This window comes from Taeniopygia guttata, chromosome 7 (genome assembly GCF_048771995.1).
Source record: "Taeniopygia guttata chromosome 7, bTaeGut7.mat, whole genome shotgun sequence".
Taxonomy (NCBI): Eukaryota; Metazoa; Chordata; class Aves; order Passeriformes; family Estrildidae; genus Taeniopygia; species Taeniopygia guttata.
Window position 1 is genome coordinate 13,831,870 of NC_133032.1, and position 23,020 is coordinate 13,854,889.

The following is a 23,020-nucleotide window of genomic DNA, read 5'->3' on the forward strand; positions in this document are numbered from 1 at the left end:
AATGGAAGATCTCCTGTATGATTTCTTAACTAAGCATATATTCCACAGAAGTGGAAATAGAAGACATAGAAACTTATTTTATCCTGACTAAAACTTTCATATATAACTATTCAAAAGACACAATTTTTAGTCCTTCTCCACACCTGGTTGCAAAGAAGTACTTGAAAAATATCACTAAACCAAACATTTATATTAAATATTCAACAGACCTGATTTCTTACTAAATGTTCAAACACTTTATACCATGGTAATGTTTCTTTTATCAGAAGCAAACCATAACTTTTAGCACAGATAGCCAAAGCTTGATTTTTCAGTGGAACTGCGTAACCCAACAGCTCCAAATGGAGTTAATGGGAGCTGTAGATGCTCCACTGCCATGAGAACCACATACCACAGCACAGAGTTTACTAAACACAATGAAAACATTCTCAAGAGAAAAATCGTTAAAAAGAAACCTCACTTGACCCATTTTAGGTTAGTAATTACTGAGGGCCCTATTGAACAGGAAAGACCAGCAACACAAAAGGCCTCAGATCTCAGCACTGCATACTCACAACATATTTAGTAAAACACCGGGTGAAAAAAATTAAAGATTTTGGCAAGTTGTGCCAGGATTTTATTTTTTAAATTACTCTCAGAGCTGCAAGAAGAAAGATTATGGTAAAAGGTAAAAAGAGAAGCAAGTTCCTAACAGACATCTCTCATTGTTCAAATGGATCAGATTATTGCTCCTTTTCCTTACTGCAGCACAATACTAGAAGCTATGAGGTGTATGCATTCTAGAAATCCTCTCAATTCTCAAAAGCACTTTTGGGTGCAAATAAATAATTGATACAAAATGCTTCATTTTTCTGTCCCACTACTGCCATTTTCCACGTTAAACATAAAATGAGACCATGTTTTTATTAAATCTGCTGTAGGCCAAAAAAATCTCTTTCTGCTGTCAGACATACCTGTACCACAGCATACGCACTCTGAGAGTGAAAAAGAACAGCATGTACAATTTTATGCTTGGCAAAACTTCAGTGAGTTCTTCACTGCATTTTGTTTGTGTTCCAGGGGTTTTTTTAAGACTGGTTCAGATTTCTGTGTGGCAGACTGCTCTTCTTTATGGTTACAGTTTCTTCATTATTATAATTTCTTCTTAAAAAGTACAGTCCTTTGATCACCCCAGTCTCAACACGTAATTTACTGACAAAGCACATCTCCCACCCACAGAAGAGAAACGGAGGGGAAAAGCAATTTCAGTCATTATCTCTCTCCCCTTCCCCATGCCATTCTTGTACCTAGACTGATAAAGACTATATGGGTCAACTCTGCACTAAGAACATATCTATTCAAAAGAATGAATAAATAAATGATGTATCATATTATTCAGAATGCAATTATGCACTAGAAGAAAAAAAAAAATCTTAAAAATATATGCAAATAAAATCCAAACATTATTTCTACTAGAACAGATTTTACCTCTAACGGATTCTGAATAATACAGCATTTTCTTAATCTTATCCTGTTTTTAATATGATTACTGACATGTAGTTAGAAGCGATTCTATATTCCGTATTATATACCATTTTTACTGACTAGAGATCAAACCCTACTTGAGCATGCTTGCAACTTTTCCAGGAAACTCAGTCTTCCTATTCACTGTAGAAAGGATGGGAGATTTACAAGTCTCAGAGAGGCTGTTGCACTACTACACTGAAACAAAAACCTATGAAATGGAACGTTCCACTATCTGACCATTCACTGCGAGATTTTGACCTGAGGGAATCAAAGGCTTCCATAAAATAAACAAACATGTCCCTTGTATCCAGCTACCACAAAGGATTAGGTTCTTTCAAATGGAAAAGAGAATTGAATTGAATAGAAAAGATAATTGAATACTGAATTTCTTTGACCTTCTGCAATGAAAAATTATTCCTCAAAACAGAATGCAAAATACTAATACGAGGTCAATAAAACTTTGTAAGACTATGATTTTCTGGTTGCAAACTTGAAATAGTACAGACTTCAGAAATGTAGACTGTTTTACCCAATGAGAGATATGTAGGTTAATTTTAAGAGAGAAAGTTTTTAACCAGAGGGATTAGAGGAAGATGGTCCTCCCAGGACTGTTGACAAAACATTGAGAAATAGCTTAGTTATGATGCCTAACAAATTAGGGACCTGATAAAGTGTAATAAATAGGAAAATTGTCTTCAGAACTGTGTGTTATCTGCTGGCAAAAGGTTGTAGCCACTTCAGGCCTAGAACAAAGCTGCTCAGCAGGTTTCTAAAGCCAGACCATTTCAAACCATGTAAACAAACAAGACAGATTTTATGGACAAGATACTTAATGATAACCTAGAGATTTCTATTTCATTTCAGGAAGATTTTAATTATGTTTGTACAGTATGGAAATACAGACAGTTGAAGCTCTGTGGGTGCATTCACCAGTTTATTCTGCAAAACTCTTCCCCCACCTCCCTTCCCATTGTTAAGCAATCTCCTGGCAGCAGTTTATGCCAAAACTAACTGCTTTTAGAATCAGGCATTAGTATGGTAATTTTGAAGGAAGTACCATGAGTTCTTTGTTTTGGATGCAATGATGAAAACTCACCCTTTTCAATTTGGCAGCAGCTTCTCCAGAGCGGATTGCAGCCAGCAGGCTCTGGTGGATCTGTTCGGGGTCAGCACGCGGGAGCGTCATCGCGGTTTGTCTCTTGGTGACAGGGCGTGGGTGGTCAGGGGAAGCACCTGACTGCGCCTGACTCTTCTGCTCACTATGCACATGGCTGCCTTTCTATAAACGGAGGAAGTGGAAGGAAAAGAAGCCAAAAAGTTTTATCTGAATTAGTTATAAATGGAAATCTCAAACAACCCGGCACAAGGTTGCATAGCAAACTGCTGCCATTCTAGTGTTTGCTTGGTTCAAGATTTCTGACATCAGTCACATTTCCAGCATAGCACATAGTTTTTTTCTCTCAAGTAATTATGCTAGCAAAACTTTATAGCTCCATTCAACTGTGCTTGTGACATGACAACTTGAAGCCAAATGGATCACACCACTCAGAATTAAATTTAAGAAACCAACACACAGAACTATAAAAAACAAATTGTAAAGACTCCAAACATAAAAATAAGTATTACACAGGATACATGACTATATAATTTACAGTTCTTTAAAGCAGGGGATGTTAATTATGGCAGGAAATAATTATTTCCAATCATCTGAATGATGTTGCTTTTATTTTTAACATTCCCTGCATTCCCGCATGTCATTACAATGCTGTGCTACTGGTGGACAGCAGGTGGACAGTGTTTGTTTTCCCTGCACAACCAGCGCTTTCTGGCCAGGGAGCAGTTCAGAAACAAGCCTTTACACCACTTGCACGTGATGGCACTGGATCTACAGCCAGTTAGTATTGGAAACAAAGTTTACCTTATCCATTAGACTATTTTGTGACCCTGTCGTTACGGTCTGTAAAGAAGGACTTTTCACTTCAGGCATGGAGGTAGCTGAGGAGAATCCAGCTGCCAAAGGGACAGAGGAGAGTTCCACTGGACATTCCTCTCTCGGTGCCTGGCTAGTGATCGTACGTGTCTTATTGAATGATTGTGACCTTTTGACTGCAGATGAGACAGCAAGAGCAAAAGGGGATGGTCTTGAACTGGAGTATGGCTTTGGAACTGCAAAAGTTCTGAGAGTTTTTAGATTCAGTGGTGCTGGAGGACAGGAGGGAACATTTAAAGGCTTATTGCTTTTAACAGGAGAAGTGGAAGGTTCAGTAATTTTTCCATCATCAACTTTTTCTTGATCTGCAGGAGGAGAGGGAATATTTGTTTTCTGTAAAGCCAAAGAAGTCAAATCAGATGATGAGATTTTTTTACCCATCTCTGTATTCTTAACTTCATTTTGAATTGAATTAGGAGCACAGACTGTGCTTCTGGCAACTGCAGATGTCACATAGTGACCTGAAGCTCTTCGTTGCATCTGCAGATAAAAAGAACTAGGCTTCATTGTAGGACTTAATGCATTTGACTTGTCCTGAGTCTCAGAAGAAGCATTTGTATTATCCAAGTTTAGCATCAGCTGGACAGGCTGCCTGAAAGACTCTCTTTCCATCTGGTTGCTCTCGGTAGTAATCTCAGCTCCAGAGGTCACAGTATGTTCAGAAATGCTGTTCACTCTCTGCAGCACACCATTTGCTGCTGCAGCTTCATTTTGTGAACCAACCTGTAAAGGACCCACACTTTCTGACAGATGAGGAATTTCAGTTTGCACTATGAATTCTTTGGGGTCTTCCAAAGTAGATACCTCTTGATCCTTATGATCTGATGGAACTTCTGATTCCCAGCTCTTCATAATTTCTAAGAATTTTGGAGGCACTATCTTATAAGTAGTCATCCCAATTTTTGGTATGTAATCCCTAGTAATTTCATTAGCAGGTTTGGGTTTGGGTTTAGGTTTGGTGTCCTGTCTATAAAAAGGCTTATCTTTTACAGAAGAGTCATCTAGATTTTCAGCAGTTGTTTCTGGTGAAGCAAAATCACTGCCATTTATACAGATGTGACTCTGGTCTTCTATTGGAATTACTTTTTTATGAGTAACTTCTTGTGTCTTAAGATTTTGTTCTATTGAAGTATCTCCACTCTCTTGATGCATTCCATGCATCTCCTGAGCAAGGGAGCTGTTCTTATCTCTGTCGTGTTGAGGAACCAGTTTTCTAAATGTGGATGATTCAACACCCTGAGGAACAGTGATTTCCTTCTGTGCAGTCCTTCCCAAATTGCTGTCCAAAGTCTGGATTCCAACATCCTGAGTTTTTATTGTGTCCAAGGCAGTTGCATTTCTTTTGCCATCTTGCTTTTCTGAAATCAGTTGAGGATAATTCCTATGACTTACAGAGGTGTCATTTTTACATGCCTGGCAGTTTGATAGTCTGTCAACTTCCAGCTTGTTATTCTCTCTAAAATCTACTGTTTTAATTTTGGCTGTCTGAAATTCTTTCCCTTCTTCTGTTGTTGGAAGGAGTTTTGTATCGCTATGATCTTTAAGTTAAAGAAAGATTCCAAAATTAATACAAATGCCAAAAAGATTCATGCTTTCTTATTGCATCATGAAGCTCTGCATCCAGTGTATTTAGTAACAATTACTAGCTTCTCACTGATGTTAATATTTCCCCTAACCCTTTTAAAGATCTATTTATATTTGACTAATATTGTCAAATAATTGTATTCTAACTCAAGTATTCTTCCTTAATAAACAGGTTACAGATGCCATGCATCAACTTAATAGAAAAAACTATTCTAGAACAATATAAAAAGTGCTAATTAATTCCAGTTGACTCAAGAGATCAAGGACTATTCAATATTGACTTAGATGCAGTTTTTATTTAGTTCTACATACTTGTGGCTTCTGTTCTTAAGTTTTAATGTTACAAATCTTGTCAACTACACCTTATGTATTTGTACAAGGTAACAATTGAAAAACATATGGACAAGAGCAATTGGCCAAACCTATTTCTCCTACCCTTTAGTTGGTCTGATAATTCAATATTCTACCCCTGGACTAAACATGTGATCATCTCCCAAACACATGAATATTTTGGCCAAATTCTGACCAAAACACAACATTGGTAAAAATTACATTTTTCAGGAATAGTCATATGGAGTGGTATTTTGTAGGAGAAAAAAAGCCTCATTTCATGTATGCTATAAAATGGTAGTTAAAATTTATATCACATACAAACAGGACTTCTGTTCTTATGATTTATTAACAGAGGCGTATTGAGTATACAAGACTATAGAAGGCCTAATATATAAATCTGAAAATCAGTGTCACAAAAGAGCAAAATAAATCAGTCAGGTCACTAAACCCACAGAGAAATTTATGACCCATTAGATGCACAGGATGTCGTCATTTTGTTTCAGATCAGTGTGTCACTTTCTTTTATTTGTGCTTCAAAATATTTGCATTTTCATGCAGAAAACTCACTCTAATTTCATAAGCAAAGAACAACTGATGCCTTCTTCTTCCCCAGTGGGGTGTGGCAGCCATGTCACCCCATGTGGCAGGATTCCCTTTGTGGCCAGCCTTCCCCGTCCTCAGCACTGTCCCACCCACACCATCCTATAACAGCATGATGCAGCTTTATCTACTGCTAAAGCAAAAATATATTAAATACAACCCCAAAAAAACCCCAAACTGCAGCCAATTCTTGCCACCTCATCTCAAAGAAAATACACTAGAGCTAGAGCAAGTATAAAGAAAATAATCTGATGATAACAATCCAAGAGTTGATTATGTAGCCATTTCTTCAAAGGAATAGGAAAGTTCAAGCTTCAAGTATTAACAACAGGAAGGAACTACTCACCATCAGTTTTATTTTGACCTAAAATTTTAAGCTTCCTGTCTGTTTGAAATCCAGCATCCTCACTGCTTATCTTAGTCTGTAGTCCTCTGTAAAGCACAACAGTACATTAAATATGCTAGTATCATTCATTTCAGCAAACACAAGGAATGATGCAAGAGAACTGGCAATATTCTCCAAACACAGATGGACAAAACAGAACTGCTATGCCAAACACTGGAATACTCAACAGAATCAATTAAAAAAAAAAAGAAAAACCATGAGGAAATGCTGCCATGATATTTTACCAAAATGACATGCAGCTCCACTTGCTTCTGTGTAAGCAGATGATCAGTCTTCCCTTGTCTTCTCCCCCTCTTGTTTACATGTGCAGTTTGAACAACCCACTTTCCAACAGCAACTCCATTCCAGTGAAGCCACAATGATTTTTCACTCATATAAAGTGTTCTGACACCCCCCAATTTAAAATGTGTCCCTGGCTTTGTCCCCAGCACTCTGAACGAGACACTGACTGTGAACACATGAAGTGAGCAGTACAGACTTCTCAAAGTAGTCCCTTTCAAGAAATACCTTGAGAATAACAAATAAACAAACATACAACACGGTTCTTGCATTCTAAACATCTTGGAAAACATACAATGTCTACTTTCCTCATTTCAATGTCCCCCCTCATTTGTGGGGAATAAGAGAACTGCAAAACTTCTCACCTTTTTGGGGGTGAGGGGACGTATTAAGTCCTTGGCTTCAAAAGGTGAATGAAAAAGGCAAAAACACTTCAAAATTTCTTGATAAAATGTTATTAAAACTTCAAATATATTTTTATAATATGTAGTTAGAAATACTGGCATTATGAAGATTTCGAATTATTTGCCACATCAAATGCATTAGTTATCAGAACCAGTGCTTTGAGCTGACACATTTCTTTGAATCATTTAAAATGATACATTTCTCAATAACCATCCATGCTGATGTTGTCTGTATAGTCCCAAACACACTGTGCCTCATAAACTGCTGAACAGGAGCATATGCTCCCAAAATTATTGTTGGACGAAAGTTAAAGCTCAGTCCTGCACTCTGTTATCTTCCTGAGCTCCATTCCTATTAACAGAGCAGGGTGACTGAGCTAAACTAGATGCTGAACTAGATTTTTAATAGGAATTTTAAAAAAATCAAACTAAAACCCACCAAACCCAAAAACCACAAAACACCAGGGAGTATCATTACAGAAATTAGTGGTTTTGACTGTAGTATTTTGCATACATCCCAGGCTGGATTAAAAAGAAACACTTCTCAAAGTAACTACATCTTATATATAAAGATCAAAATTATCTAAAGCTTTCCAGAAATAGAATGTCAGAGAAACCCACTCCTCATTTTAGAATCCCCAAGAAATTTCAGGAAGCAATTGCCAAACTCTAAAGCCAGAGTGTGCAGTACAATCTACCTAACCATCAGCAGGATTATAAGACATGAAAGGTTGATAACACAGGCCTGACAAAATGCAAATTTAAGACAATTTATTATATTGACCAAACAGAAGAAACACCCAAGCAACTGGGACAATATTCACCAGGACAGAATATCAAAGATTTTTGCAAAGCCACATTTGTCCTTGGACTGACAAAAATGTCCCTTCAAATACAAGTTAAGCCTCTCTTTACTACCTTGAAAGTTCTTGGCTACTAGGGCAGTCACACATTTTGGCTTCAGTACAATAATCGAAATAGTTCTTTCAATTTAATTTGGGAACAGTAGCCAGCTTAGTTGCCCCAGGGAACAGAGAAATAGTGAATTACATTAACACAATGGGACTTCTCTGGACAATCAACATTTATTTCAAGCAGGCACTAACTCATGTTGGAAACCTGCTGAGTCAGGTAGTTTAACAAACATGCTGAAGGGCAAAGGTACAGCATCACCAGAAGGGAAAAAGAGCAGTTAAGGAAACTAATGTGTTTATTCTTTAAAAAAGCTGAATTAACTTGTTTTCCTGAGAGCAAATGGATTGAGACAGGTCAAGACCACATATAAGGAAAAGAAAAAAATAAAAATTAAAGCCAAAACAAATATGCAAGCGGTAAGAATCATGCCCAAAAGAACAGAAATGGTTGATGTATCCATTTTCCCCTATCTGCAAGAATGAATTTGTATATTTTTATTTAAATAATTAATCCAAAATTCTCGCAGCATGCTGCTCTAGTAAATACACTGGGCATTTTAGAGCTGGATTCAGCTTTTCTGGACTCCAGGTGTTTGAGTAGTAAGGAAAGGGAAGATTAAACAGAACTGCAGAACACTTCATTGTCATTTTTGGTGAAAAGCTGCATGAATTACTGTGCACAGAAGAGTGCTACAATGAAAGCTAAGCATATTAAAGCTCATTCCACTTTCACAATTCTCTATTCTGTGCTTCACAATGAAACAGCACTCTGCATTTTATTTGCCTCCCCCATTGTCCCCCCAATGCTCCTGTCTTTGTCACAAAACGTACTTACTTGCCATCTGTGCTCATATTTTCTTGTTTTTCTTCTTTGAAGCTTTGCGAGTTGTCTGTGGGAACACTGCCAGGAACAGGAGCTGATGAAGCAGGATCATTTTTGTCATTTTCCAGCGATACCTCAGCAGAGCTGAAGGCTGCAATAACCTCTCCTATCCCAGGAGAAGTATTGGTACTTCCACTGTCCTCTCCCTGTTGCACACCCATCTCCTCCCTTTCGTCAATTTCTTCCAGGTTGTATTCTGAGCTCCTTACATCTACAGTCATAAAAGAAAGGAAAAGAAAGTAAAAATACCCCCAAACTAACAAAACTGAAACCAACCCACAGCTCTGAATGCAGGTTGTAGATTAAAAGGGACTGTTCAAGGCAGCCTAAATAGTTTGAAGAAGGAAAACTGATTTTTTTTTCATAATTCATACAATTTTTAAAAAATAATTTAAAATTTAAGAGATTCATTCAGACTTCACAGAATTCTGTGGTTCTTTTCAATTCTCTCTCTTGACACAAGACTATGCTGATCACCATGCTACTGTCCATCTGGTTCTATAACTGTACCTCTGTAAAACATTTTCCATATTTAACTCAAGTATTGAATTAAGATTGTTATATATATTTTAATTTATCTCATAACTCCAACTTTCATGGAGGTGGACAGTTGCTTTTACCCAGATTTCTTGTACTTCCATTAGCTCTCCAGTGAGTTTTAAAATGCACAGTTCCTCTATATCAGAGTAGGAATATTCAAGAACTAAAGAGTAACCAAAATACCAATTTTGTCCATAGTTTGAACAAGTTTCACCACCACTATCAAAAATTTCCCATAACCATCCTAAGCATATTAAAGTGTCTTGTGCAGTGCTTCATATTACAGTACAAAAATAAAGTTCATAGGAAAGTGCTAATCCATTAAAATACTGACATTTGCAACCAGAGAACAGTTAAACTGAAAGGTTGAGTTGCTGGATTATGACACAGATAAATCAGTGTACTTTAACTAGTAAATACACCTGACCAGGGTACTCCCATCAGCTTTGGGTGCACTGACACCTGTTAGGGACAAGCCTTGCACTTGGACAATTAGGTCTCAGTCTAAGCAGCATCAGTAAATTTCCAAGTGTAAACCAAAGTCAACAAAGAAAACAAAAATAAATACTGGAAAGTTGCAGACCCCAGAGTACCAAAAAAAAAAAAAAAAAAAAAAAGTTACAATGACAAAAATGTTAGACTGACTTTTTTTAGCAGCTGGTATCCTACAATGCTTCCAGTACCTCTAGAGAAGGTAAAAGTTATAGAAAAGTATTAAGAGAATGTATGTATTGGAGAAAAGCTCAGTACAGAACAGAAACTTTGGTGTTAGGGTCATTAGTTAAGAGTTCAGTAATACCAAAGACACACATTCAGAGTTACAGAGAAACTACAAAAGCTAAATATATTACTGTTTAATTCTTGGTTCAATATTGCAATCTTGTAATAGTGTTTTGTTACACATTAAGCAATGTGATCAACACATGCCATAGCGCTGAATGCAGAGGCAATTTAGATCCCCAAGGAAAGAAAGGCAAGACTGCCAAGTGATGCAGGTGAGCTTTTTCCATGTGGTTTCAGCACAGGTACATACAAATATGTCACACTGGTATTACAGGTTTACTAGTTATAAGGACCTTCTCTTCCTTTCATCATCCACCAACCCCTTTTCCTCCACCTAGAGAACACTCATACCCAGCAGCCTTATACTTTGGGGCATCGTTTGGGTGGTGACAGTATCATTTCATGTGTGACAAGTTAAATCTATATCTGTCAAAATGAACAAAACATAACAGAATGTGAGCAAACACTGAACCAGCTAAGATTATCCCACAACCCATAACTGGCTCTCCAGAACATTGCCTCCTTCACTGGTGAGACCTATTATGCCATGGGCCTGAGCCATCACCAAGGACAGGAACAAAGACTGAGATTTTCAGTCTAAATGCTCTATGGAAACCTGAATTGGACAACAAAGAATAGACTTCTGACAAGAGAAATGGAAGCATTCTGGAGCTGCTGTGGCTTTGTGCCCAGGCACTGCTGGCACTTCTCTGCTGCTTTTCCTCTGGAGAGGACCGTAACAAAGGCTGAGTTGTATCTATACTCCTGGGATGGAAACTTAGCTCGGGTTGGTAGGAAACATTCCTGACATTCCTGCTATGTGAAAGCCTGTTCTTTGCTGTGCTAGAAACACTTCCAAGTGTTGGGGTCAACTAACCTGACCTGCAAATGGATAATACCAAACAAAAACAGCCCTCACACTTTTTAAAAAATGCTCTGCCTCATCTGTCAGCATAAGATCGGCCCTGCTTGCTAGTGGATTTTCATCTGTTACTGAGTCTCATTCCAGACCTCGGCTGTCACTGCTGTAGCAGAATAAAACCTGAATACATTTGAACACAAACAACATTGAACAGCCATCCTTCACTTACGTCATGCAGGAAACTCCCTAGGGAAGCAGTTCAGATTCAGATTTGTTTCCAAACCCTCAGTCTACAGCATTTACATGCAACATATTGTCAGAAAGAACTTACAGTAATACTGGCTATATAGTGTTGCCTTACTGCTTATACACCTTATCCGTTGTTCCGTATGTCATTTAAATTGCATATAGTTTATTCTCTTGGACATTAGTCACTGGGTTTTAAGTAGCCCTAAATCAATATAGTTAGAGTGTGTCAATGTGAAGGCAGATCTATAGATAGTACACACACATATAAACACACTCACACACACCTCTGGTGACTGACATACCACCTACAGGTCTCCTTTTTGCTGTAAGAATACCCCACGCCCAGCAGAGACCAGGCTGGTGCTACTCTGCACATAAGCACCAGAGCTGGAAAGCCTGACTACATCAAATCTGCTCTTGACTCTACAGCCCCTAACAAGGTGCTTAGAAATACTGTAACCAAAAGGATTATATCAAGGGATTTGTTTGATGGAAAGTTTTCTAAAAATCTCTGATTTCAAAATTCGTTCTGAATACTGTTTTACTGTCTTCCCTAGAAAAATAAACACTAAGCATTAATTAAACCATGGGAAGGTGAACAAAAATCATAACTGATAAAGAGAATTGTTGTTTATAATCCCAAATGTTCATATTACTTCTCTGTCAATGCTTATTCTAGTAGATGTGTGTCTTCAAACTACTTTTGTCAAGGTACACACGGTTTTGACACCATGGGAAAACTGTAATTTCACAAGAGAAATGTTGCCTATTCCATACTATATAATGTATATGTGTCTAAGAAGTGCATAGCTAACAGACATTATTGAACACTGCAAATTGAACACTTGAAGTGGTTTATTTTAGGGCAAAAGGTAATGCTGTATTTGCACCTTTTTTTTTTGCTTATTTTCTAAAGTAACACTGCACAACAGAAGCACTCTGGAATGCCAGTTAATGCCAATCAAAAACTTACAATGCTTCCCAGATGCCTGACAATCAAAGTGGTATCAATCCAAGTGGAAGGAACTTCTAGGTTTTTGTAAAATTAAAATTATGTCCAACATTGCAATTTAAGTGATACTGAACTATTTTATCCATTTAAAACAATACCCAAACATGGATAATTTTCAGACTAGGAACAGGACCGGTGTACTGCATGTGATTTTGCTGCAGGTTAATATTGGTTCTCACAGCATGAAGGGCTTTGCTAAAAGGACCCTTTATACACAGGCCTCATGACAGTTTCAGAGATGCCACCAGAGAGCAGCAGTATCCCATGAGAAAAAAAAAGAGGTAATGAAGCTGTTCTATGTGAATTATATGTATGTTAAAAAACAACCTGCACTACATTAAGTCTTCACCAAAGGACACTGCATGAAGAAGCAAAACTAGAGACTGAAGATTGTCACTAACTGCAAAGGTAAATCCAAGGGCTCAACATAGATTGCTCTAAGCCCAGTAAAGATGATTAACTTTTTCTGTTTCTTTCCATTACAGCTTAAATTAAAATATTTAATTACAGAACTCAAATGCCTCAAGCAGAAGTTTCTAAATCTATGGAAAAATATACAAGCCATTTCTTTGATCTTCATGGTTGTTTACAGCACTTGGACATTACAGTAATGGGAAAGGAAAAATTTCTAGCACGGATACACGATCTTAAGACAGCAACAAGAACAAGAAAACAACAAAAAATTGATTTAAAATCACAGTATGATATTGCTCATCTTAGACCCATTGCATGTAAATGGACAGTTTTCAACACACAAAATTCAGTACTAATAAGCAAACCACTCACTCAGATTATTCTCTTTCATCTGCTGCAACAGCAAATACAAGGAAAGGTTACAACTTTGTGAGATCTTCAACCCCAGACTCCACAGTATAAGTTCACACTCCCAATTATTACGTTACATATTGTTTCTACTCAATGTCTTTTCCAACAATTTAAATAAGTTGCCCTAAATGCAAACCAAGCCCAAGTTTGCTGATTACTTATTTTTTATTTTCCCCCCTTTGCCACAGACCTAGCATCCTAGCAGATGACTTTCACCTCTTGCGGTACATTTTTGTTTTACCACTCCAAACAATTTGACTGGCATCCATAATAAAACAGCAGGAAAACTACTTAAAAATTCCTGTCAACTAGCACAGTAGCCGAGTGCTTAGCCTCATATAATGACAGTGGCACTCCACAGGCTTAGCATTTATATACTTCATTCTTATTAAACGCATTGAAGAGTTATTTTTTTCAGACTGCACTGGCACAGATTATTCTAAAAGCTTTTGCAAATTTTAGAAGACTTCTAGATGTTGTATACTGTAACTGAACCCCATGGCCTGGTGCTTACAAACAACAGTATTTCACAGTACAAAGTGCATAAATTTAGAAAAGCATTATGTTCAGCAGCTAAATAATTGTGTTTTAAACAGCTATACTTTCATAAATCACATTTTACCCATAACACCCAACAAATAATTTAATGTAGAAACAACTATTTATGCATTCAGTTTAGATTTACAACTTATGTTTTCAAAGGCTGTTCAGATGCCAACCAAAAGCCAGGCACAGATTTGCTCCTGCCTCAATGTTATGCAGGTCAAGGGCAGCAAAAGGCAGGGTTCTAAAAACAACACCGGGCTTTAGCTCTTGAAAAGCTTGTTATGAGGTACAAAAAAAATCACAGAAATTCTGGATAGTTCTTCTCTGTAACTTGTAAGGAAGAGAGAGAGAAATCAGGGATGATGTTTAGTTTATTAAATGTAAAGCACAGATAGCAATACAAAGTATTTTGCATTTATTTCTGTAGACAACAAAGGTAAAATATTCTTGTTTTAGAATGATGCATTTTTACTTCAAAGGAAAACTTAATTGATCTGAAGCATTAAAATGAGTTCTATATTTATCTGTAGTATAGTAATTTATTGCTACAAATGATCATAATTTGCTATGAAGTAAATGTTATCAGTACTTTTGTAGAAACAACCAACCTGTTTCAGGCTGCATTTCAGTGGCTCTTCCTTCTGCTTTAGTGGAGGCTGATTCTGTTGACTCTGTTACTGCAAAAAGTGAAGCAACAACCTTTACCATCTCTCAGTTTCAGCACCAACAAAAGTTCTAGATATGTTAGATTATGGTCATACAGACTAGTGATTTCTTCAAGAAACTCTTCTGAAACAATTGGTGCTCATTGTCACATTTTCCAGATATTTTAATCTCAACTCTTAGATATTTTTGAACCAGAAAACTGAATTTTTGATCAAATGTAGTAATTATAAAAAAACAAGTGGACTTTATCTAATATTCTTGTAGTCAGTTCATTTGCTATTATACTCTCTCTGATCCAAAGAAGCTAATCTTTTCTCCCCACCCCAAGCAGTCTACCTGAGCAACATAAACACAATTCTATACTTAACCTAACTATGATTAATTTGGTATTGTCTGGGTTTTTTTCTAATTTGCCTGCTCTAAATACCTCTCTTTCTTCTTGTGGGAAAGTAACAGAAGATTGATGAGGAAGACTGTAAACACACTCAAGTGACTTGCAGTAGGGGTACAAAACCCCACATATATGATATTAATTGCTCTTTAATCGTGTGTATCTGACAAGTGGAACACCTGTGTTCAGATAACAAAGGCCTGTGACAGACCTACAAGGCATCTTATGGGGCATGCTGGAGAATGCTGCCTTGCTGTGCCTAAGATCAAAGCACTGTGGTAAATACACCTGTGTGAATCCCTGACACAGAGGAAGGGAGCAGGTTTGGCAATCATCTGGCATAGATGGAGCTCGGCAGTCCTTTGTTCCCACTTGGGTTCCCACCTGGGCACCTCTGGCGGGCGCTGCTTTGAGGCTTCCCCAGTTGGTGAGGTAACAGAAATAAATGCGTTCTTTCCAGTTTTGTGGTTGCTCACTTGAGGTTCTGATCTCATAAGGTGGCGGTACCTTAATGTTTAGTCAGCTATACTTTCTGTTGCCTTCCAATTAAACAGCATAAAAAGATTACCAGGCTCATTACTGCTTTCACTTTGATCTTCTGGCGCTCGGGAGGGCGGTGAGGGTGCCTTGCGCTTCATCCTGCGTAGCGAGGAGTTCACGGAAGCAGAGTCACTGAGTGGCAGGGAACCCTTCCGCACTAATCCCACAGGAGCCTGCCAAGGGAGACACAGCAGGAAGATTATTTGCAAAACAGCAAAACAGCTCCAGTAAGTATTATCCAAAAGTATTTATAATATCCATTTGGGAAAGAGAGAAGGCATTACCAAATGTATTGCATTTTTCATCTTAATTTATCCAAGGAGTTGTTTTTTTTTAAAAAAAAGATTTTCTCGAGTAATTGAATATATTCAGATGTGCAACATAGAGCAATAAAAGAAAATCAATTGTTACATAGAGTCTAAAAGAGAATTTGAATTTTTTTATGCCCAAAGGCTATTCTACAAACCCAAAATAAATCTTTTCTAAAAGTAGCTAAAATCATTGTGAAAAGAAGTTTCAACTACATCCTACCACAACAACATAACATAGTGTTTCCTCCCCCACTCTTTCAACAGCAGTCTTAATTGGCCTGTATACATAATTAGCATGAATTTCTTTCCCTCATTGAAATATCTGAATGTCCACGAAAATGTTTGCAATGCCTGATTTCAAAACTCATCAAGTACAACTGTCTTAGAATATTTAACAAAATTAAATTTAGTCAAAATTCAGTACATTTAGTAAAGTTGCAAAAAAAAGTTATAGTACCTACTGCTGTTACAGCATAGTAATTATTGTAGCAAAAGTAAAAAATCATAATTCACAAATAATCAAAACAATTTAAAAATGGACAAAGGATACCTGCTAAAGACCTCGTATTTTTATGATATAGCAGACCAATCACATTTTAAGCTGTTTTTAGAAAGACATTATCTGTCTCAGAAAGACAGTGGTTGTTAATTTGCCTGCCATTGTTAACTACAGTTTGCCTTATGCTGAAGAAAATTATATCCACATCTATTAGAAAGACAATGTTCAGGATCCCAGCAATAAAGGAATGCATTTTGGAACTGGACACAGTTGCCTGTTTCTGTAGTAATTCTGATTCCTATCACTTGTCTCCTCAACAATAAAATAAAATCCTGCAGTGACATTCATTTCTGTCTAGAAGGATCCACACAGCAGTTGGGTGTGGGGTCATCTCCAGAGAACTCCTCTGTGCTTCAATTAACCAGCCTGCTTTACAAAGGAACAGAGAAGGCATAAAGACACCCACATATTCTTGTTGCACTGACAATCCTTTCAAAAGCATCAGACAATAGAATTGTTGATTGTGTCAATTTCCATGGAAAAGATGTTTATCATTTAGAAAGCTGTGACTGAACAAATATCCAAAGATTTCACAGTAAGTGGGATATTAAAGACCGAAAGCTACAGCATTTGGTTTTATACAATCAAATCTATAAAGAAAATGACAACAGAAAAGATACTGTCACAAGGTGTCGTCTATCAGGCAGTGTTTGGCAGCTCCCATGAGATTGCAGTACAATGCCTGAATGAATGAACGGGGCTTTGAATGAAAAACTACCCTCTGAGCCACCCTGGGCACCCTCAGTCATCTGCTTTGTCCCACCCTGGTATCAGCAGCAGACCCACAGATACTGCACTATAAGGAGCACCACTGCCCAAAAATGTACACACAATTCCACCCACCACTTTAATGCCAAAGCAAGAAACTCAAACCTTTTACAGCAAAGCAAGAGTCAGGGTTTAAGGGAGAAAACACAAAGCACAAGGAGGAATGTTCTTTTAAGAACACCACAGGATAGGAACACAGCACTCCTAATTAAAAATACTTGCATGCTTCAGTAGTTTTTAAACAAACCAGTTTCTAGATTAAAATGTCACACAACAAAAAACACTTTACACTTTTATAATTTCTTATTCACAGTTTCAAAATAGGTCTCAAAAAGTAAAAATAATTAACAGTATTCAGTCTTTGAATTTATTCAGGAGGGGATATCAAATACAATATTATTTCCCCAAACGAGGCTTTTTTTGTTGCTGAAGCATTTCCTCCTCGTAGTTGGGCTGTTGTGTTTGTCTCCTCTCTGGCAGCTGTGCTCAGCCCTCTGCTCTGCACAAAGGAAAATTTCCCCGTTCCGAGGGCTGCACCTCTCGTGCTCCCCCAGCGACTCGGCTGGCACCGAGCTCTGCGCACGCTCGCCCGGCTGAGCAGATGTCACCAGAGTTCCCTTCTGCACACAACAAGTGTGTGCAGGGTGGGGGGGGATGTGCTCAGCATAAGAGCACAAATGCTACTAGAAGATTTTTATAAGTCTTTCTACTGCCCTTTGCATCCAAAGAAACAATTTGCAAAGAGATTTCAGGAAAGTACTAAATGTTCCAGTTAAGGTTCAAGTGTTGAACAGATTTTCTCAGGAATTATTCAACATATGAATATTAAGAGCTTTCAAATCCTAACAAAGGCTGTAAAGTGAAAATAGTACTTTAAACAGATGGAAAAAAATTAAAATTACGTTATTAAGACATATCTGACAAAGCTTTGGAATATACATCTGGGTGTTCATGTGTCATACCAACTGCCTATGATAACCAGTGCTTTATCAGTTACATTTAAATTAAAATTCTTGATGGGATCACTAATTAACTGTGTTTTTGCAGAAACACCAGGGAACTGTCATAACTTTTATAACGTATGCAGGAGTTCTACTTTTAACACCATACACCCTCTTCATCCTGCAAAAAGTAAAGGTGGATATGAAAACCTTTTAGTCTCAAGTTTGGCACCAAATCCCACCCAAATGCAAGCACTAGTAGATGCCAGTGCTTCCCAAGTTCCAGCATCTGTAAGCAGTGGCAGACATAGTGCCTTGCCCTTCTTTTCATTTCAAAAAATGCAAAGAAAGATAATCAAAGAACAGTAATTTTGAAGTTGCAATAGAAGCAAAAAACCAAAAAGCACTTGGGAATGCCCCACAGTGGTAGTGGAGCATTTCACTGTGCTGGAAAGCCTACCTTATACCACGGGTCACTGGACAGAGATTTTCATATCACATCCTACCTCTTTTGCTCCATAAATATCTTTGTTTAACAGAGATATATAGGTGACTGTATTGCTACTCCTATTGCTAATATTTCTTTCTTCCGTTTCTATATGCAGGCATACGCCCAAGGAGTAACAGCAAAAAAATATGTATTTGCTCCTACAATAACCCATGCACTCAATTTCTATTACATGGCCTAAGCTTCCTAAAATACTTAAACTTATCCTAAGTACTACAAAGGAAGTAATACACCTCTGACCCATTGGAAAGTAAAGACATACAGAATGTATTTGAAGAAACTCAGTTGGTGATATTCTGTCGAAACAACAAATATGACTATTTCCCCCTAGGATTTATCTTGCTGGTACAGAAGCAAATACAATAAAGGAGTAAAGTTACACATTTGATATACTGAAAAGTGAATGCATGCAACATTCATCACCAATTCTGAAACATTTCAGAATAATATCAGATTATCTTCATGCAAACTTCAGGTAGTCCTGAGCACTCTTGTCTCTGACTCTACCCAAAACTTCCCTGCTGTCCATCATGCTCAATGTATCATTGACCAACTTCTCCTTTGAAGAGTTGACCATCAAGTTGCAGGCAAGCAAGCCTCTGGTGTAATTTCTTCAGCTTGGAACTCGCCCCTCACAGAAATCCTAACTAAGCTGCCCTGGGACACTGGCCAAAAAGATATTTTCAGAAGTACTTTATGGTTTAGTTTCTTCCCACCCTTCCCCTATTCTCCCATCTTCTTCTTCCCTTTCTTTTTTAAGAGCTAGCCTGGAGATTTAGATTTCTTTAGGAGCTAGGTTTGTGTAAGTAACAGCAATTCATATTTCTAGAGTTGAGAAATTTTATCCATTATTTTAAACTGTAAGTGTTTTAACTAAAAATCCTCACTTGCTCCTACCCAAGCATTCTTTACACATGTGCCTAACAATAACTGTTATCAGGGTAAATAGAGAAACATTCACGGGATAAAATGCAGATGTATCAGTCTAGCGTTTTTAAATAAAGCAGTAGGAAGAAAATCAGCTGTGGCATTTTGGGCATAATCAAATACTTTTCTTTTAAAGAAGTGTTATTACTAGAAAATTGCAACCACTTTTATGAAAACTGTGAAGATACACACACTAAATTATACAACAACACCACTTTGCAAAAACCCTTGATAGTTCTCTCTACTTGCCAGTGTATTTAAACTTGCTAGTTATAAACATACTTCTGACCAAAGTTATCTTGCCCAGAACTAGCGCTGACAAATAAGTGAAAGATTTCAATATTAGAGACTAACAGGCTCATTTCCCACTTGATTGAACATTGAAATTTGCTGGACAAACACTAACCATTTAAGCTTACTAGACATCTTCCAAATCTCATGTAGAAAAATAAGCAAATCATGCTAAGTAATAACTTGTAAAAGGTACCCTGTCATCCACTGTACTATTTTCTCCCCTAAAAATAGGACCATGTCCCTAAAAACTAATTCTATAATCACCTTGAAATAGAGGCAGAAAAATTCCAATCCTCCTATCAGAATATTAACTATTCACACAAAGAGAAAGCAGTTTCTTTAATCGCAAATTAGCAGAGAATCTGCAGACGGTAAACATCAAAACTCTTTCATACTGTGAGAAACTGGACTACAATATGTTGAGAAGTTGAAGAAAGACAACAGTGAGAACCCTGTTCCCTTAAAGTTGGCTCATTTCACTGTTGTCTGATGTTACTACTTGGACACATTTCTTTCAGACCTAGGCAGACAGTTCATCCAGGCAAAACTGACATTTCACTTTGTCTTCCTTGTGGATGTTACAAAAGAGATTTGTTCCTAATGGGACCCATGCAGATGGTCATCCTGGTCAATAGAAGAAATAAACTACGTATCCAATCTGCCAAATAAATTGAAGGGCAGGCTATGGAACTTAGGCATTATTAAAAGCAGTATGATTTGCAACGAAATGCTTCTTGTAGGGCAAAAAGAGATAAAAAGTAACCCTTACAAAAAAAGTGTATCTTCACTTTTGTAAATTAACTTTATTGGACATTGAAGTTGCAGCAAAATTCCCAGACATGCTAAATATCCCAGTGAACACACCAATCAGCCTGGTTAGCAACCTGAGACAGACTAAGTCCTACCAGCAGGATACACATTTTCAACAGCAGAGAATATGACAGACCAAATTCTTATATTGTTCACAATAAAATACTTGTGATCTAGTGTGACCATTGTACTGGCCTCATTTACTGAGAGCTGACCACGATTAAGCGAGATCTTTGGAAATAATTTGGTCCAACCTTCTGTTGAAAACAAGTTCTTACACTTTTTTATTGGTTATTGCTACAGCCTGGCAAGAAATATCTCAGACATTTCCAGCAAAGAAGCCTCTGCCATTTCTTATGAGTGACTTATTTCAACAGACAGTTCTCACAGTGGTGAGCTTTGTTCTTCAGTCTGAATGGAATTTCCTCTGGAGAAGCTAGTGCCCATTGGTTCTCATCCTGCCATGTGCACCCTTGTGAAGAATATACCTCTGATTTCCCTATAGCACCATCCAGATATCAGAAGAATGTGGTTAGGTCCTATCTGAGCCTTCTTTCCATTAAAACATTTATTTTCTCCAAATCCTTAAACATCATGGTGGCCGTTCTCCGTCTCTGTCCTGAACTACAGAAAACAAATCTGGACACATAGTGCAGGTATAACATAAAATTACTGAGTATACTGGATTCAAGGAAGATGACATGACCAGACCCCAGTTTGTACTGGCGCCTGTACTGGTGCTTACTGGTGCTACTGAAGCTGTACTTCACTCCAGATAGAGAATTTCATACGCATCTTATTTAACTCTCATTCAGCCTGTCACTGCCTCCCTGAGTGGTGGCTGGAGTACCTGCCTCTGCCCATTTTGGTGACTTCAAGTTTGTTGAAAGTGAATTCAGTTCCATGATGTAGATTATTTATAAAGATATTTAACAGTATTGGCCATACTACCAACTTCTTGGGAGCTCCACATTACAACCAGTCTGACTTGGAGCCATTACCCTCACTGTTTGAACTGCAGCCACTTTTTGTCCTATCTTGTGCTTCTTCTGTCCAGTTTGTATCTCACTTTTTCAAGAAAAAAAATGAGGTAGATGAACACCTTGCTAAAATAAAAGGTAGATGACTTCGTCCTTTACCCTCGGATTTCTGCTTGCCACTAATTTACAAACTTCTTGCTCATGACATCTTCTGCCACTTGTAGCACCAGGCTTGCTTTTGCATTTCTGAGAGAACTGCTGCATGTCCATGAAGTATCTGTGTATTTCTTTTTGGGAATTGTTCTTCCCCCTTTTATTTTTGAACTTGAGTTCTTTCAGTAGCACATTTAAATAAGACTGTTTAAAAACATTTAAGTGTTTGTTTTTATGTCTATTCCTATTCTCACTTAGGAGAATGGACTTTTCTTGTACTGCAGGAAGGCTGTCTCTGAAGATGCCTCTGTACTCTTCCAAGCAGCAATTTTATTCTCCAAGGAAGTCTCCCATGGGATCCTTATCAGGAGTTCCCTGGTCAAGTTGAGCAATATGTACCATGCCAAATTCATTCATTAGATGATAGAAAGGTAGATACCACAAGACAAAATATTTTACTTGATTTAAAAAAATTCAAAGGAAGAAGTTAGTGCTACATTTTCTGATAAATCACTGTGCAATCAAATCCTAATGAGTGAGAAATCACCTTAAAAAAAGCGTGCCAAAGGCCTCTAAGTTTCAAGTGTGTTGCACAAAGTACTATAAATTAGAAAATATACACAAAAATATAACTTGATCTGTATGTCCTCTCTTTGTAAGCTATTCAACTTCAGTCAGATCACTTTAGATCACTAAGAAATGTGAGTACAAAATAATAAATCTAAGCAATTGTTTGAGTGACAGCCAAGCTGTCATACATTACTTTAGACATAACAGGATAATAATCATTTAAAGCATGTTAACATTAATAATCTATTTTTTAAGAAACTGAACTCAATTAAAAGAGAAATATGGTGAAGTAAAAAAAACCAAAAAACACATTATTTTCTTACTCTCCCCAAAGGTTTCTTTTACTAAAATTCAGAAAGAAACTTTTATCTTCTTCAAATGATAAAGATTTTCAGCAGGACACAATGCACAAAAGCAGAACTTCTGTTAAACAGTGCTCTCTTGTGGTTCTGTGCATCAGTGAAAGACTAAATTATTGTATAAAGGTAGTCATAGTCTCAAATTTCTTATCACCAAGTCTAACCCAAAATTAATTCCTCAGACCTGGACTTCATTTAGTTCTGCATTTAATTTTTCTAGCATGTCAATAAGCTCATATCCAAAGGCCACCTTTAGATACTGTATTCAAAGCAAATTAGGAAATAATTTTTAAAATATAGATAACAAAAATTTTACCCTTGATCTTTTATTGGAATTCACAATTTATTGGAATTCACAATATGTGCAATACCAGGTTAGCAGTTAATGCATCAGTTCTCACAAATTCACACACATAGGCAGAATTTCTTTATGTCACGGAATATATATATACATTCAAATATACATACATACACATATATATATGTATACATATATACATACATATATATATATTTATGTTACTCAA

General features: G+C 37.2%; 1 protein-coding gene across 12 annotated transcripts in view; it reads right to left on the reverse strand.

Moving 5' to 3' along the window:
- COBLL1 (cordon-bleu WH2 repeat protein like 1) overlaps positions 1-23,020 on the reverse strand; it is a 105,693-nt gene that overhangs the window by 2,656 nt on the left and 80,017 nt on the right. For all 12 annotated transcript variants that reach the window (XM_072932156.1, XM_041717324.2, XM_072932154.1 and 9 more), the window contains 6 exons: positions 15,342-15,486; positions 14,325-14,393; positions 8,852-9,110; positions 6,360-6,445; positions 3,425-5,034; positions 2,603-2,785 (listed from right to left, as the gene is read on the reverse strand). In XM_072932156.1, coding sequence (XP_072788257.1) covers positions 2,603-2,785; positions 3,425-5,034; positions 6,360-6,445; positions 8,852-9,110; positions 14,325-14,393; positions 15,342-15,486 — 2,352 coding nt within the window. The remainder of the gene's footprint in view (positions 1-2,602; positions 2,786-3,424; positions 5,035-6,359; positions 6,446-8,851; positions 9,111-14,324; positions 14,394-15,341; positions 15,487-23,020) is intronic.